Genomic DNA, 12,650 nt, shown 5'->3' with positions numbered 1-12,650 from the left:
ATTAAGAACTACAAAGCATATCATGAACAATTGAACTTCACATCTACCAATAGGGATTAGAGACTATAAAAGAACTTAGCCACACCCATAGATCTTTAAATAAACATCAATTTCATTAATTAAAATCAAAGTTTACACAAGAATCTGTGAAGAATCTAAGGAAGAACAAGAGAAATCTAGAAAGAGAGCTATTCTACCTACACTACAACTAAGAGAGAATGAAGAATGAATGAAGGCAAACCCTTAGATTAGAATTTTACTCATTTCTTACATCTAACAATACCTATCTACCTTCACAAAGCCGATAGATACCTATCTACCTTCACAAAGCCGTCTCTCATTAGACTGCATGATGCCAATGTGGAAAATAAAATTTTAAAAATTATAAGGTCAACTTTATCTCCTGGACATTACTATCAGGCCATGCTAATAGAGTTGGAAAATCTAGATGAGGTCAGACTTCTTGCTTATGATCATCTCCAAGTTCAGAAGCAAAAGGTTGTGAAAGCTTATAACAAGAGGGTACAACATAAAATATTTGTCATAGTAGATTTGGTATGGTCCGTATGGAGGGTTGTTCTTCCAATTGGCCACAGAGATCAACCTATGACAAATGTTCACCATCCTGAGTTGGATAATATCAGGTGACTGAAGTAAAGAGAGGTGAAGTTTACTGGTTACAAGATCTAGACGGGACCCAACACAAACATCTAATAAATGGAAAGTATCTTTAGAGGTATTATCATACCTTATGAGAAGCCATGAATAGAACTATGTTGGACTAGTCCTTTATTTTGCAAAAAAAGCCAAAATACCACATCTGAAATAAAATTCTTATTATTCAGAAATACTAGCTAGCACAAATAAGCCTACCATCCACATAAAAAAATGATCAAAATATTCAGCCAAAAAACATCCAGAAAATAGAAAAAACACTAAATATTCCACAAAAGTTACAAGATTGTAGCAAGTCCCAAAATTGTTCAAACAACAACTAGAATTTATCAGGGATTAGCATGGAAAGTTGTATTTTCAGTAGGACTTGTTGCAATTGCTTCATTACTAGCTTGAGGTGCATCTTCTACTGGCACACTTGTACTGGGAGGAGTCACTTCTTCAAAAGGGATCACTAGCTCATCACAAATCTCGTTCTGAGGGTGGCAGCGTTCTTTTGTAGAATGCCAGCCAAGGACTTCTCATGAGTCCTTACCCCAGCTTGGAGATTTGTGATTTGATTGTTTAATTTTACAATAGCATATCTCTCTTCGGTGTCAATGGTAAAGGAGGATTCCAATTCAGTCTTTAGGTCCTACAGCTTGATATCGAGCTCCTTTTTGTTTTTGTAAATGTTCAGTTCTAGTAAGATGATGCTCTTGATTGCTGTTGAAGTTTTTAACCAGAATTGGAAGGCCTTTTAGGAAAGACCGAAGGTTCTCATGGGTAGTTTCAAAAGGGTCGGGAACTTGTAAAACATTCTCAATGGTGATTCTCAGGTTAGAGTTCATGTTATGGTGGAGGTAGAACTTGAGATCTTCTTGATAAAGATTCTTTAGGAGTTTCTTGGCAGCTCTAATCTGGTCCTCAGTAAAAGGTGTATGAGTTGAAGAATTGGAGCTACCTGTATCTGAAGCTTTAACAGCAAAAACTGGAGTCCTGTTGGCTAGCTTTGCCACGAAACCCTGACCATTAATAGCTTTAGGCAGGATGATAGAAGGAGTGATCTTCATCTTCTTGGTTGGTTTTTGAGATGGTGGAGGGTCATAATCAATCTGGAAAAGCCACAGATAAATAATTATATTCAAGGTTAGTCTCTATAGATTGTTTCATTTGAAGTAAACAAGCTACCTTTTTAGGAGAATCGAGAATGGTGTAAACCTTTGGAAAACCACTAGCAAGCAGAGTTCTCTTTACTGATCATAGATGTTGACCAACCCCTGATCTCTTGACAAAAGGATTGTTGACTACAGTTTTTCTAAATTTCTTAAGAGTGGCAGGGATTCGCACCAATATAGATGATCAAAGAGTAGCACATTTTAGGGGCTTACCAAAACCATTAGAGCCATTTACCTAGGTTCAGGAATCACAACGATTTGTACTTCTTCCAAGTCTTGCACAAATTGTTGATTTATGTATTTTGCCCACCAATGGGTGAAATTTGGAGTGGCTTGGTAGCATTTGATGAAGGAGGAAAACTTGGCAGAAGATAAAACAGAGGCAGACATAGCGTAAATACTGCTCAAAACCTTAGCCGACCACACCCCCTACCCAAGAAGGACTTGTTTTCTGAAAGATATGGAGGCAGGAGAAACCATCTGGACTAATCCAAACTGCTAGGCCAGTTGGGCAGCATTGTAATATTCAACCTCACACTTGTTGTGAGGGGATTCACTAAAGTAATAAGGCAAATCTATGGAGGACAATAAGTTTATTCATAGAAGGATGGCATTCTCACCATCTTTATGAAATTCAAGGTCCCTTGGGTTAGTACTCAACAAGTCAAAAGCTTGATTGCGATCGAAAGGGAACCAGGGAAAGTCATCCATGGCAGTGAAATCTTGGTAAAAATAAGAAAAGCAATATTTGAACTCATAGTCTAGGGGAGTTATACCTTTGTATTGAAGGCCAAAGTAGTCAAGGTCAAAAGAGTTGGGATTGTGCTCAGGGCGCAAAGGCTTGAAGTATGCCCATAACCAAAGTTACATGGCCTAGAGGGGACTAGTCGGGCAACTCTCAATGCCTGATTCAATAGTGTGAGCTCAACATAGGACAAGCCTAGTAAAATCTTGAGTTATCTTGGAGGAACTAACACGAAAGACGAATTTGTTGAGCAATAATATAAAGAAATGGGTATGTTCTTCTTAAGAGACATTCTCTTTGTCCTCTACATGTGTGTTCAGTCAATATGAATATGACTTATCTCTGACTTTGGGGTAAGGGAAAGATACGTTATCAGGGGTTTCCATGGCATCATTGGCTTTTGGACCATTGAAGCATATTTCAAGGATAAAGGAAAGATCTTGAAGGGTGGCACTCATAAATTAAGCTCAGAAGTGAAAAGAGTTGGTCCCCATATCCCCGAACTGAGTAGCAACGCAAATGAGTGTTTCATCCACGTGGATCTTTTATTCACTAATTAGCAAGTAGTCATGAATACCTAACCTCCTCCACAAGTCTTGTCGATGAAGATATAGGTGACCCAACCATGCCCCATATCGTGGATCCTCGGTAGGCTAGAGATAGATAAGGGAAGTCTTGAATTAGATGGTCCATGTATGAGGGTGAGTGAAAGGGAGTCTTTGACCAAAAAGAGGGTAAAATCGCTGAAGAGACTCAAGAAAAGAGCTAGGAAAAGAAGGGGCCATGCCAAAACGCTCAAGGTCGAAGGCAGGAGTTGGTACTTGAAGGAAAGGGTGAGCATTGATGAGTATCTCTTCTTTCAAGGTGATCTCTTAGACTTGATTTTCAGGGCTAGATGCATGATGACTAGTGTCAGGGTTCGCCATTATAGAATGAAAGCAAAATGCAAAGGGGAACTTTGGAAGAAAAGAAGGGTTTGAGAGAAAGTGGAGACGAAGAGGCTAGAGGAAAGACGGAAGGGTTTAACTTTGTCAGAGAGTTATTGTGGAGGTAAACGTCTATAGTAAAAGCAGCTGACACCACCTTATTTGAAATTTGAAATTTGAAATTTACTAATTGACAAAGAGGGACGATTTGAAATTTGAAGAGGTGCAGAATTAAGGGTTGATTTGAAAGTCAGAATCCAAGTCATTCTCTTTAAATAAGAAGAAGGTTCGAAGGGGGTATGATTTATACCAGAAATACCCTCCACTCATCTACTAACACCCGGTAGAATGGGACCTGCACTCGGCAAGGATTAACCAATCTCCACCATGATACCTATTATCAAGGGAATGTTACGATTATAAGGAGTTTTGACCCAATAATCGTAGCAATGAGTAAGAAGGCAGCTCCCCACGATTCTCCACGTTTGCAAAAGTTCATAACGTGCCAAAGGAACAAGAGTTGCAGATCACCATGGTTACTATGAAGAGTATAAAAGGAGAAAGAGGAGAAGTTTACAAGCACCCCGCGTCAAAACACAAACTCCATGTATTCAAATCTTTATTGCTAATATAGGCAATGACTTCGGTCACTTATCTTTTCAATCAGCATGGCTCTAGCCAATACATTCCATGATGTATTTCCATTCAATGAAATTCTTGATACATTCCAACAATTTTTTTTTTTCCATTTTGTTTCAATATAAGTTCTTTCATTCCGGCGATAGTCTTCAGTCTCATTTTTCTAGTTTACGAAACAAATTTTAAGTTATTTTCCCAGAAGGCAACCTCGAGTTAGCAGTCTTGCGTTCTCAATCTGGACATAGTCTGTTTGGTGAAGATGTTAGATTTGGTGCAATATGTTATAAAAAAAATTTAGATAGACAATAAGTTCTGACACACATAAATACAAATTATCCATAACCCAAACACTTCTATCTGCAAAGAATCGAAATTTGGATATCTCATATCCAACACAGAAGATAGCGAACAATTTCACATGCCCGCTTTAAAGTAATTATATACACATCTCCAAAAAAAAACACGCAACCAAACTTGTCATTTTATGATTGATAATATCAAGTAGTCCTTCACGTTTTTCTGCCTTTCAATTTTGGCTTCAACTATCCAAACGCCATTTCTTTAGATAAAAAAATTATAGATTTCAACTATATATAAACACATGACTTGTTTCTTGGGCTTGGAAAGTCAACTATCCTCTCTGGCATGCGCTTGTTCAAAGCTACTTCGATGAACCAACCAAGTCGCAACCCCACTTGTGTATATACATATATTTGTGTGTGTATAAATATCTGTGGTGATGACTCACTTCATTACCATCTCACAAACTAAACATTCATTGAAAACAAAACTCTACCCCATCTCTAGATAATAATTGCCCCAAAAATGATCAAGTCAACGAACTCAAAGACGAGAAGCAAGGGAGGGAAGTTGATGAAGATTGTGTTAGCAACCTTTAGAGTTATTGGGAGGGCTAATGCCATGTATATGAAGAGCATGGAGAAGGTTTCATCAGGAGGGGTGCTACCGTGTCCTTCCCCACAACATCAACATGTAAACCTTCAAAACATCTCCAGGAGTCAGAGTGTCGGATCTTCGAAACCCGGTATGAAGCAGACGTTAGGGGAGTCCAGTGGAATTATGAAGATTAGGAGTTACAGTGTTGGGGTTGGAAAGATTGGGAGAATTGATGAGGACAGAGCTTGTTCCTTCAGGGTATTAGATGCCAATGATTTGGTATTCCATCCAAGAAGTAGAAGCTGCGCTGCCCAGAAAAGTTCTACACAGCACTAGCTACCTATCTAACTATGTTCATCATCTATATATACGTGTGTGTTAGTGTGTGTGTTGATATTTTACAGAAAAATTGAGAGTTTGATAGTACGTACTCTTCATTTCTTTTAGTTCTCTCAGTAATTTTTGTTTCCAATTCCCAGTTTTTAGGTTCATTTCACTATATATGAACCAAATGCCCCGAAATGTCAATTATTAGATAGATAATGGCTCCATTTTGTAGAGCGGAAAGCTTGATTTTCAATGCTAGCGGAAATTCTGTAGAAAAAAAACTGAGCTTAAAACTGTGAAATATGTTGTGAGGTGTTTGGTGAATTCAAAGTTGACGCTAGCGGAAAAACTGTTGACTAAAAGTGTTATCTTGAATTTAATAATAAATTTTTAATCATTTTCTTATTAAACAAATGATTTGATTAATTTTGCACTTAAATCTTTACAAATATTGAATTTAATTTTATATTTAAGGTGTATTTATTCCATAAATTAATTACTTTATTAAATATATATGTTTAATATTGTGGGCGGGCCCACATTACAGTAACAATGTTAATATTATTTTTATTTAAAATCTCACAAATTAATAAAAAATATTAATATAATTAAAAGTGGATGAATGTCAGAAGTAAAATGTTAAGCTTATTAATGTGTATTTTCTTTTTTTTTATAAATATTAAATTATTTTTTATAATATCAATTATAAATATTAAATTCATTGACAAAATATTTACTGTTTCTGAAAAATTATTTATAAAACTAAATAATGTATTAAATATATATTATTAAAGTTGTGGGGCCCATATTTATTTATGTAAAAAAGTCAGAAACACAATGATAACATGGGCCCCACATATAAAAAAATAATAAAAGGAGGCAACATCTAGAGCATCCGCTGCCTCCGTTGTGAAAGAAGCTTCCTATGGGAGCTTTTTTCTAGCCAGTGGATCCGTTGACGAATTTCATCTGTTTGGCATAAAAGTTCAAGGTAGTTAGAAGAGTAAATCTCTTTTTTTTATTTAAATCTATTACTCTAGAGAATCAAGAGTAGCTCAGATGATACTCATGTGTGTGAAATGTCATAGAAGTCTCGAGTTCGATCTTTTTCCATCCCCTTCCCCTGCCCATGCATTAAAAAAAAACTATTACTCTAATGGATATTAATGTATGGTTTGCTTGTGCTAGCGAGAGAGAGAGAAGTTTAATTAGATTAGTGTAAAAGATAAAAGACTTGTAACAATTACTCTACATATTGCATATTCTCCCAATGTTCATTATTTGAGGTGTTAGGGCATCTCCAGCGGCTCTTGTAGCTTGGACTTGCCTCCTCACAATGTCAACCTTCTAGACCGACGACAGCCACACAAATCAAGTCAATATTAAAGAGGTTTGATGAAATTACTTTTATTACTAGACAAATGAAGATACAGAGATTATAAGTACAAGAAATCATAACGGCTATTGCCTACAAACTAGTTCTGAGATTGTACAGAGGCAGGACATTCTCTGACCAACTAGTCGTTGGGAGAAGACTTACAAGGAATATGAAATAAAGACATTAGCTAGGCCTAACATGAAGTTACTAATATGGGCCCTAGTTACTTAGTTCCATTTGGACCTTGTTTTCTTGATAGGATTGTGTGGGCCGGAGTGTGATATATCCTCTTTAAATATCAGAGATTATATAAGAGAAAATCTCTTTTGGACTAAAGCAAGGCATAGGAAAGACAAACATTAAAGGAGAAAATAGGAGAGTATATATGCCTTTTAAGGCAAATTTATTTTTCCCTTATTTCTTTGTTACCGTTGTTGTCTTGTGTATTTAAACCAATCATATGTACATAATGAGTAATTTGCTCAAGTGTGATTAAATGAATTAATCATTTTTCATTGTTTGCCAAATTATTTCTCTTTGTTCTGTTTGAGAGATTCTTCATAGTGGTTTCCTTTTTTGACCAAGTTGTATGAGCCCCTTGATTATGTACTTCTCATGCATGGGCTAGAAAGAATAATTCTGTAGGAGTTTGTGTGAATTTTTTTTTGTGTAAGATTTTTTTTATATATATAAAAGAGGACCGTACCTCCAATATTTATTGTTAGCCTCACTTATAACAGAGCAAAACCGAGGTTAGACAAAGTTGAGGAAAGCAAAGAACGAAAAAAGATAAAGATCTCAATAATTGGAATCCCAGTTATTTCAATTGTTGAGGTGTACGTACAGGATTTAATGTCCATATGATGGGTTCTACATGTACATTAAAACTTATACATACACCTCAATAACTAGGATAACTGAGATCCCAATTGTTAGGATCAGTAACACTTTTGAGCCAAAAAAATAGTAAATACAAAGTAGGTGGAAGAATATTACAACAAAGTAATCCGCACCCAATGCACACAGAAACATATTCATCTATCAGTTGTTCCTATCTCAATAAATAATATGATTTGTTATGAGAGATAAATAAACTTGTTTATACATGATATATACTTTATCTATTAGTTGAAACAAATACAAAGCTATAACAGCAGCTATGTAACAGAACTATGAACAGCTACATCTTGGTCTTGGTTTGAGGCATCAACATCTTGTTCTTATCTTGTTTAACAGCTCCCCTCAAAAGAACTCTTCATAAACGCAACATCCTTCTGGTAGTGGTCATCATGTGGACATCCTAGGTCGTACTCCTTCTTTATGGAGGATGTGAGAATACTAGAGGTATGTCTATTGCTCCACCTTCCTGAAGTATTTCGCCTTAAGAACCCTTGCCACAAGAGAATTAGGGAACTTGATAATTCTCCAGCCTTATTTGGCTAAGAAGGCTTCATTAAAGGACTCAAAGTCGTTGAAGCTGATGCCTCCAGCTGTCTTGGGCCTTACAAAACTTATCCCACGACATCCAGCATACACCTTTGCACTTCAAGGCCCCCTACCACCAAAATTGGCAGATAAAACCATTAAGCTCTTTACATAAACCACCAGGGAAATGGAAAACTTACATACTATAAGTTGGAATTGCTTGGAGAATCGACTTGATAAGAGCTTCCCTTCCCGCATAAGAGAGGAAACGGTTCTTCCAATTTTGAGTCCTATCTCTCACCATATCCACCATAAAAAGCAAAGACTCAGTCTTAGATCTACCAATCACTATACGCAGCCTAAGATATTTTTCATACGCTTTGATTTCTTGCACACCTATAGTTGCCTTCAGCAGATCTTTCACTCCATCAGAAGTGTGCTTACTAAAGAAAAAAGACATTTTTTCAACATTAAGTTTCTGCCCTAAAATCTCCTCGTACTTTGTCAAAACAGATCGCACATACTCCCAAGCCTCTAAAGTAGCCCGATAAAAGAGAAGACAATCATCCGCAAAGAATAAATGGGAATCCCTGATATTGCCACCACCAAATGGAATGTCCTCCATATTCCCCGACACCTCAAGCTGGTGAAACCTATTGCTCAAAGCTTCAATACAAATAACAAACAAGAGTGGTGATAGTGGGTCCTGTAGTAATCGGTTTTCGTCCGGCTGAAGAATAATTAATAAAAACAAAAAGGAGTAAAAAAATTAAAAAATATACAAAAATACAAAAATCCAAGAATCAAAAATCAAAAATTCCAAGACCTTGTTTCTCAGGCCCACAAGCCTACAAATATGCAAAAACCCATTTTTTGGACCATAGGCCCATAAAAATTCAAACTCAAGCCTCAATGCTACTAAACCCTAGAAAATATCTAAAAAATAAGTGAATTAAAAGATTTTGGAAATAAAAACTTAAAAAGAGAAGAGGTGGCACATTTTTAGGTTTTTACAAAAAGGGTTAGCTTCGTAGGGTTTCTAAAAAGAGAATAAATAGGGTTTGGGGGGCTTTTTGGTAAAGAGAGGAAAATAGGATTTTAGTCTCATAATATAAAAGGGAGAAAGAAAGAGGCGGAGAGGGACAACAAAAAAAGGGCAGAAACAAAGAGGTTTTTGATTGGAGCAAAGAAGGAAGCGGCCGCACAAACAAAAGAAAATGAGAGAGAAAGTTGGAGAGAGGACGGGCGCTCGTTGAATAAAGAAGGTTGGTTGGTTGAGTGGGTACTACCTACACATTTGACTTGCTTTCCCTTTTAGTCTTCTAGTTATGCTTTAGTTTATTGCGTGGTTTAGGCATAGGAAATTGATAAACAAACCCCCCCTATTTTAAACCCCCTCCCCCTAGGTTGTCACTATTTGTCTTGTCATGTCATGTCTTTTCATCATGTCTCATCTCATATACATACACATATATATATATAGATATATACATACACACATATAAGACAGAGAATATATATATACATTTATTAATTTAAATGTTTTGATTAAGATTATTTGTTTGCTTTTTTTAATTATCATAATTTTGTAAGACATAGATAATAATTTATTCAAGTACATGAATAAAAGCTTCAGATGAAGATTTGATGAATCCATATGAGTGCATTTACAAAAAAACAACAATATAATTTACATCAGTATATGTATTTACCTGTTCACTTGAACAACTTGACAAGTGGTAGTCGAAAATATCACTAAAGTAATCCATATCCACAATAGGTTCACTCTCTTTTTATCTCAACAACAGACTACTTTAAGACTCTCTCTCGTTTTTTTCTCACACACTACTGCTATCTCTTGCAGCTTCTTTAAATGCTCTGCAAACTCTTCTCAATTTATAGCCATATATGTACACATGTATAGTCAGAGAATATATTCTCTGTCCTATACAGAGAATATATATTGAGTTGGAGTCCATGAGAGAGTGGTGGATTGAATACATGAACGGTCAAAAAAAGGGGTTGGCGAGTTTTACGATGCAAGGACCACTAAGCAAAAGGTGATGTTTTTTTACAATTTCAAACCATTGAAAAGTCATTCAACGGATGAGATTGAAAAAAGTCATTAAAGTAGTCTAGAGAAGGTAGGGGGGTTGAAAGTAGGGGGGTTGGGATAGTGCTTCCCTTAGGCATATCACGTTTGGACTTTTCTGTTGGTTTTAAGGATTATCTTGCGGCTTTATTTTTGTTCTGGTTTCCTAGGCTTTTAGATCGGTATCATTTGAACTTTTTTTTATGTGTTATGGCATGGCTCTTGTTGTAGAAAGAGATGAGGTCAGTGATGGTAAAGGTGATTTTTTGTGTGCTCACTCTACAATGAAGTGTTTATACACAGAAATATATACATGCTGGGTTTTATCCGTTCTTTTGACCTTTCTATAATTTTCAGTTTGTTTTATGTTTTTGTTATTCAATTACGTATGTATATAAGTATATTTGGCTCCTATGTTGGGTAATTTATTTCATTCATATTGGCATGTATAATTTGGACATTTGTTATTCGGATTATCTTTATTTGTATGGATTACGAATGTGTAAGTTTAAATTGAGTGTGAGTCATTTCAATTAAGGAAATCATAAATTGATTTTCTTTATTGGGATTATGGACTTTATTTGATTTCATTTATGAATTTTTCATAAGTTGACAATCATAAGTTAAATTGATAAGTGACATTTTCTCAATAGATCATTTATACCATAAGTTGATATTTAAAATTAAACCTACCAAAAGTTGGTAGTGCATTTTATTAAAAGCACCATTTATTTTCATTTCAATAAATAGTCTGTTAGTATCTTAAAAACCATTTGCTAAAAAGCTATCAAAAGTTGATAGTATCATTCTAAACTTTATCTAAAAAAATTTATCATAAGTTGATAGTAATAATTCAAACTTTTTTTCCAAAAAACTATCATAAGTTGACAGTAATACTCCAATGTTTTTTCAAAAAAAAAACTATCATAAGTTGATGGTATTATTCTAAACTTTTTTTTCAAAAATTATCGTAAGTTGATAGTGTTATTCCAAACCTTTTTCCAAAACTATCATAAGTTGATAGTATTTTTCATATAAATTTTTTTCTCAATGCAATTATATCTTGCAAAGAGTAAGTTTCCATGAGATAGCCATTAAATTAATTAGGGTAACCGTTTTCAAACGGGAGTTGTGGGGTGCCTAACACCTTGCCCACACTCAATCGATCGTTGTACCCATTTTCTCTGGTTCGCAGGTCTTTACGGTGTCCAATTGCACCTTAACTCAATTGGTGGCGACCCTAAACGTTTTTCATCCTCCATCGTCGGTTCGCGTCGTGACCCCGGTTGTTACACGCAAGCCACGAGAGGGAATAACTGGATCACTAGGGACGCTATTCACGAGAACCAAGTAAGAAATAGTCCGGATATATTGGGAGATCCACTGCACCCAAGTAACACAAAAGCCCAACTTCACCATAACCGCCTCCAAGAGGTTTCATTCAATTATATCATAGGCTTTACTCATATTGAGCTTAACTGCCATGTAATCTTTGCTACTACGATGCTTCGTTTCCATGGAGCATAAAGCTTCGTAGGCAACTATGATATTATCAGTGATTAATCGTTCTTGGATAAAGGCTGATTGGTTGTCCTATAGGATAGATGGTAAGACCAACTTCAATCGATTAGACAAAAGCTTTGCAATAATTTTGTAGAGGACGTTGCATAAGCTTATCAATCTAAAGTCAGTGAGCTTCAAAGCATTCTTCATTTTAGGGATAAGAGCTATAAATGTGTTGTTAATATCGGGAACTATGGAGCCCGACTGAAGAAATTCAGTAACAACTGCCAACATCTCCTCACCAAAAATATCCCCGTTTTCCTTATTAGAAGTCAAAGAAAAACCATTTGGACCAGGGGACTTATTAGGATCAATTTGGGACACAGCCTTAAAAACCTCATCCTTTGAATACTATCTGCACAGTAAAGAATTCATAGAAGCCGACACCTTACTAAGCAGATCAGATAAAAAATCATTGCGATGCAAAGGGTCAACTGAACACACTACCAGAATTTGGGGTATTTTGCAACGGTAACCGTTGCAAAATTATGTTAAACCGTTACTAGTAACATTTGCAACAGTTCATATCACCGTTGCATAAATCGTCGTTGCAAAAGGTTATGGCAACGGTTTTGTAATTTACTGCAACAGTTATTATACCCGTTGCAAGTGACTACTTTATGCAACAGTCCAAAACTTATTAGCAACGGGTGTAAACCATTGTCTATATTATATTTTGCAATAGTTATTTAACCGCTGCATGCTATAATTGATATTTAGCAACGGTTTTAACCGTTGCTGAACAAGATGCTTAGAGTGTTGCCTACTTATTTGTAACGAGTTCAAACCGTTGCGATTGTATTGGGTAACCATTGATGTTTATTTG

The 12,650-nt window shown here is 35.8% G+C and overlaps 1 protein-coding gene across 1 annotated transcript; it reads right to left on the bottom strand.

The window, feature by feature from the left end:
- Window positions 1-8,365: 8,365 nt before the first annotated feature.
- Window positions 8,366-12,058, bottom strand: LOC120003560. Its single transcript, XM_038852578.1, has 3 exons — window positions 11,876-12,058; window positions 11,555-11,644; window positions 8,366-8,899 (listed from the first exon to the last, which is right to left on the bottom strand). Exons 1-3 carry the CDS (start codon window positions 12,056-12,058, stop codon window positions 8,366-8,368), a joined length of 807 nt encoding a protein of 268 aa, XP_038708506.1.
- Window positions 12,059-12,650: the final 592 nt, after the last annotated feature.

This window comes from Tripterygium wilfordii, chromosome 8 (assembly GCF_013401445.1).
Source record: "Tripterygium wilfordii isolate XIE 37 chromosome 8, ASM1340144v1, whole genome shotgun sequence".
In the NCBI taxonomy this organism is placed as follows: Eukaryota; Viridiplantae; Streptophyta; class Magnoliopsida; order Celastrales; family Celastraceae; genus Tripterygium; species Tripterygium wilfordii.
Note: the sequence above shows the minus strand (reverse complement) of the source record. Positions and strands in the feature narration are given on the sequence as shown.